The sequence below is a fragment of the Suricata suricatta genome, chromosome 6 (genome assembly GCF_006229205.1).
Source record: "Suricata suricatta isolate VVHF042 chromosome 6, meerkat_22Aug2017_6uvM2_HiC, whole genome shotgun sequence".
In the NCBI taxonomy this organism is placed as follows: domain Eukaryota; kingdom Metazoa; phylum Chordata; class Mammalia; order Carnivora; family Herpestidae; genus Suricata; species Suricata suricatta.
Window position 1 is genome coordinate 22,638,692 of NC_043705.1, and position 5,797 is coordinate 22,644,488.

The window sequence follows — 5,797 nt, forward strand, 5'->3', positions numbered from 1 at the left end:
GAAGACATAAACAGACACTTATCCAAAGAGGACATCCAGATGGCCTACAGGCACATGAAATGATGCTCAATGTCACTCATCATCAGGGAAATACAAATCAAAACCACACTGAGATATACCACCTGGCATGAGATCAAGTCATGATCTCATGGTTTGTGGGCTTAGGCCTTACGTTGGGCTTTGTGCTGACAGTTCAGAGCCTGGAGGCTGCTTTAGATTCTTTATCTCCCTCTCTCTCTACTTCTCCACTGCTCGCATTCTGTCTCTGTCTCTCAAAAATTAATAAACATTTAAGAAAATAAAATAAGAATCTAGAAAAATCAGTTCCATGATTTTCTTTAAAGTTCAGGCATGGAGGGGCGCCTGGGTGGCTCAGTCAGTTAAGCATCCAACTTCGGCTAAGGTCATGATCTCACAGCTTGTGGGCTCTATGCTGACAGCTCAGAGCTGCTTTGGATTCTGTGTCTCCCTCCCTCTCTCTGCCCCTCATTTGCTCATATTCTGTCTCAAAAATAAATGTTAAAAAAAAAAATAAAGTTCAGGCATGGAATTTAACAAAGGTGGAGTACATTCACTCATTCAGAAATGAACTTAAGAAAAGATAGTTGGCATATAATCTGTTTTGCTGGCAGTGATTGCAGAGTCCAATTACTGATTGAGAAGTGGCATTGATGTGGTGGCAGGAGCAGATGTAGTAAAACAGCAGCATCTGAAATGTAGTATCTTTTGTTCCCTGGTGGTAAAAGTGGTGGCAGTTTCTTATAGGACCCAGTAGGCAGCAACAGTTCATAATCAGGCCAGTTTTGTGGTACGGATTTGTACATTGTTTCTGGAAGCTTAGCCTTAAGTCTGCCTGATTCTTAAGCTCTCACAATAATTGCATGAGTTAGACCAATAACCTTTTTTAATAAATGCCTTTTCTGCTTAATCAGCCAGAGTCGTCATCTGTTACTTTTAACTAAGAACAACAAGTTGTTATCGAAAGTGAGGTGCTGTGCAATCAGTTGAATGGAAGGCAAGGACAGAGGGGGATATGACTGTAGTGGACCTCACCTTCACAGTCTTGAGGCTGGTGGCCCTTGTCATGTAGTGATGAAACATACATCAGTGCCTCATAGTGTTTCTTGAGGCACACCAAGTACCAGCTGAGGTTACAGGAATAAGAGAAATAACCAGAATGTCATGGTGTTCTGGCTGTATCTCCCTGCTTTCAGCAAAATATTGAAAAAGAGGATGAATGTCAGATTGAGCTAGCTGCTACAAAGCAAAGATGGAAGGAGGTACTATTTTGCTAAGGGCATTTTACTATTTATGTCCTGATGGAAAGCCTATACTTTAGATTTAGAGTCTTGCAGTGTTGAAAATAAGACTTGCTCTTATCTACTAACACTATAGCTAGTACAAGCAGGGGTTTTTGAGTTTTGTCGTAAAATAAGATCATTGCCTGAAGCATCTCATTTGTCAGGCAAAGATCAGATATACTATGCATTTATTCACTGGAGCCTATAGGTTTTTCATTACTTGAAGAAATATGCATTAATCTAAGGGTTGGGGAATTGACAGAACAAGGAGGCCATTAAAAAAGCATCAAAATCTTCATGCTTAAAAACCTATGATTGCTTGTACATGGAAATGGCTATAAAAATAAATTTGGAGCTTAATAAAGTTTTTAAATGAATTATATTGCCAAGAAACCCCAAACCTGGCCTGGCTCACTTCAACTCTTACGGCCATCCTTGGGCCCCTGAAATCCTATCAGTAGGAAGTGGATTGTGAAAGCTTCAGAGTCTCAAAGAAGGGAATCCTCCCCATTATCCCACCTCTGGACAAGGATGCCCCCAGCATATAGAACCAGGAGCCTTGAAGAAGAGTGGACAAGAGAAGATCTTGTAGTCTCCCAGAAAACAGGGTAGGTGCTGCCCGATTGGCTAACTAGAGAAATTATTGCTTACCAAAATCAAGGAGTCCTTGCTGTTCCTGTCCAGCAGGATTTCGGATTTGCTGTGGGACATGACTGCCCTGTGTTTCCTAATCCAGGTTTTCATTGCTGTATCTATTGATTCTTCACTATAGTCTGATAGGTGACTACCATGTGAGCCCTGTCTAGACCTTATGAAAAGACTAGCACATCAGCCAGAAATACTCAGTTTGAACCTGGATAAGACTTTGGGGGGTCAGGTTGTAAACAGATATATTCTCTATACCTGGCAAAGAGTATATATTCATTGTGTATAGACAGGAGGGCGGACCGCTTGTTACCTCTTCACTGTCCATTTCTTCTACTAGCTGAAAATTTTTGTTTAGGATGCAGTGTGGAAAGCCAAAGGGAAAAGATTATTTCTTAGGCAACAGGACCCCGTTTTGGCCAATTTAAGTAGTTGTGTGTTGGATATTGCTTCCAAAAAAGCTAGTGTTTTCCCTTTAAAAAGGCATAAACCAACCTAGCACTCACCTTGTGCCCTTTTCCCTTCTCCTTGCCTGGAGCGCAGATGTGAGGTCACAGCAGCATTAAAGACAAAAACCACACATGAAGGATAGCACAACAAGAATTTTTAACAGGAATTAAAAGGAGTCTGGCTTCTTAGTGGTAGTGAAGATCTGCAGTAGCTCAGGACTGCCTTAATCCATGCTTCTTGATATGTGAGAAAATTAAATCTCTTACTTTTTAAAACTGTTTGTTATACTTTTGGTTAATTTCTTTTCCATCAGATTGTAGACCCTTTGACGCTGAATAGACTTTTTTTTAAATTGAGGTATAATTAACATAAAACATTATATTAGTTTTATTTCTAAAACACGATTCCATATTTGTATATATTGCAAGATGAGTACCACCATAAGTCTAGTTAACTTCTGTCCCCTTCTTAGCTACAAATTGTTTTTGTTGGGATAAGAACTTTTAAGATCTACTCTCTTAGTAGCTTTCAAGTAACTCCACACAGTATTATTAACTATTGTTTCCATGCCGCATTGACAAGACTATTATATAATCACCTCTGCATCTTCATTTCATGATGTAATGTTTAGCATAAAACAGGCACATATATGTTTGATAAGTAAAACAATTTACTGCTGTTGTTACTAAGTTAAAACCTAAACTATAATTTGCTCTCTGGTAATACCTCCAAAGATTTGGTAAAAGCAGATGAGATATTATAGTGATTAAAGAATACTTACTTAACTGGTTTTCATTTCAGTAAGCCACATTTATGAACTGGCTCATAAGAACATTATTTCTAGTTAGATCAGTTATATTTTCCTTTTGAATTAATTTTATTTTAATGATACCTTTTAGAAATTTTTTTTAGTAATTCTAATTTACAGAAAAGATGCTGGAGAATTTGAAGGGTATGGATATTTCCTTTCCTGAGATTCCACAAATGCTAACATTTACCACATTTTCCTTATTATCCCTCCCTCATTTTTTCCCCCTGAATGTTCTGACAGGAAATTGCAGACATAATGCCTCTTTACCCCCAAATGGTCATTTAAAAAATCATGACAGCTCGCTAGGATTAGATTTGGAGAAAGAGTGTATTTCTTAAAAATACTTTCATGTATATTTGCTAAATTTGCAAGGGTATTTTCTTATAAAATCATAGTACAACTATCAAAACCACAGTATTAACATTGATACAACTGTATCTATTCACATGTTTTCATTTGTCCTAACTTGTCTTCCATTGCAGAAGAAAAAAATTTCCCCTAGGATCCATTGAGGATCACACAAATAGCATTTAGTCACCATGTTAAAAAAAAAATGTTTATTTTTGAGAGAGAGAGAGAAAGCATGAGTTGGGGAGGGGCAGAGAGAAAGGGAGACCCAGACAGAATCTAAAGCAGGCTCTAGGCTCTGAACTGTCAGCACAGAGCCAGACATGGGTCTTGAACTCACAGACCGCGAGATCATGACCTGAGTCAGAGTCGGACGCTCAACCAACTGACATACACAGGCACCTCGACCCTCCATCTGTCTTTCTTTCATGACCATGATTGTTTTTTGAGAGACAGAGACAGCACTAATGAGAGAGAGGGGCAGAGGAAGAGAGAGGTTTTTAAAAAAATTTTTTTAATGCTTATTTGTTTTTGAGGGAGAGCATAAGCATGAGCAGGGAAGGGGCAGAAGAGAGGGAGACACAGTCTGAAGCAGGCTCTAGGCTCCATGCTGTCAGCACAGAGCCTGACACGGGGCTTACTCACAAACCATGAGATCATGACCTGAGCTGAAGTTAGATGCTTATTAACCGACTGAGCCCCCCAGGGGCCTTGAGAGAGAGAATTTTAAGCAGGCTCCACAGTGCGCAGTCTGATTCAGGGTTCAATCCCATGACCCTGGGATCATGACCTGAGCTTAAATCAAGAGTTGGGCACTCAACCTACTGAGCCACCCAGGTGCTCCTGACAGAGTATACCAAAGTTATTTCATAGAAAGTGATATGAGCATTTTTTTGGTCAGCTCTTCTGGAGAATAAAAGGGAAAATCAGTAATCTAAAAGTTTTGTATCTTAATTAAGAGCTGTATCTCAGTTGACCTCCAGTAAAGATGTCTTACTAAAGACTCCTATTTGTTGTTGTTGTTGTTGTTGAACTCTGTTTCTCATTGGGGAATTGTTGACATTTTCAACAGGATAGTTCTTCATTGCACCAAATTGTCCCCTACATCCCTGGCTCCTGCCCACTAAATGTGCGCAGTGTTCTTCATTTGGTGTGACCACCCAAAACATGCCCTGTGAGAACCACTATTCTGTAAAATTTAGGATCTTTAAGTTAGAGAAATAATCTTACTTTTTATATAGTAGGCAGTTTAACAAATTTCCTGTTGATTATTTTAATTATGAGTAGTCTGTCATTAGTTAGGTGATAATGTGCTTCAGCCGAATTCTGTTGAGGTAATTAGTTATATATAAGTGATAAAGGATTCAGTTGATTATATATGTTTTAATATGATCTGAAATGAGAATTCTGTTAACAGTCCCCATTTAAAATCAAGGACTTCACCCTAGAAGTTAACTGAAATAAAATATTTATGGAAGCTCTACCTTAAAATTCAGTATTTCACTGTTAAAAATTTTAGGGGGAAATGAATGTATTTTCATTTTCATGGTGTCAATTATTCTTTTTGTTTTTCTTTCAGAATTGGTCCCTAGGAAAGAACTCCTTATAGAAAATGTGCCATATTGTGATACACCAACTCAGAAAAAATGAGTTTTCTAGGATTAACTCAAGCTTTGTAGTTTTTGTCTTAAATATATAACTCTGACAAAAGTTTTGGAAATTGAGATATTTCTCTCAGAACTGTCTTGTTGAAAATGAATGAATTAGAGTATTGGGTCACAATTAAGTTTCACATTAAAAGTATGTTGCTGAAGGGGCGCCTGGGTGGCTCAGTCGGTTAAGTGTCCGGCTTCGGCTCAGGTCATGATCTCACGGTCGTGGGTTCGAGCCTCGCATCGGGCTCTGTGCTGACAGCTAGCTCAGAGCCTGGAGCCTGCTTCAGATTCTGTGTCTCCCTCTCTTTCTGACCCTCCCCTGCTCACACTGTCTCTGTCTCTCAAAAATAAATAAAAACCATTAAAAAAAGTACGTTGCTGAAAACTGCGGAACATAGTTAAATATTTCTAGATACCATTAGATAAGAAGGCATGTAATTTGCATATAAAATTAAAGTTTTTAAAGTAAAATGAATGCTTAGGGAGATGTGTCATACATATTTCTCTTTGACCTTGATGAGTGTTTTAGTCTCACCGTAACTAAGAACGCAGTGTTTTGACAAGTTGGTGGGTTTTCCTCCAATGTA

General features: G+C 38.6%; 1 protein-coding gene across 2 annotated transcripts in view; it reads left to right on the forward strand.

Annotated features, from left to right (window-relative positions):
• LYRM7 (LYR motif containing 7) overlaps positions 1 to 5,279 on the forward strand; it is a 22,936-nt gene extending 17,657 nt beyond the window's left edge. For both annotated transcript variants that reach the window (XM_029941850.1, XM_029941849.1), the window contains exon 5: positions 5,135 to 5,279. In XM_029941850.1, coding sequence (XP_029797710.1) covers positions 5,135 to 5,205 — 71 coding nt within the window. In that variant the 3' untranslated portion in view covers positions 5,206 to 5,279. The remainder of the gene's footprint in view (positions 1 to 5,134) is intronic.
• The last annotated feature ends 518 nt before the right edge of the window (positions 5,280 to 5,797 follow it).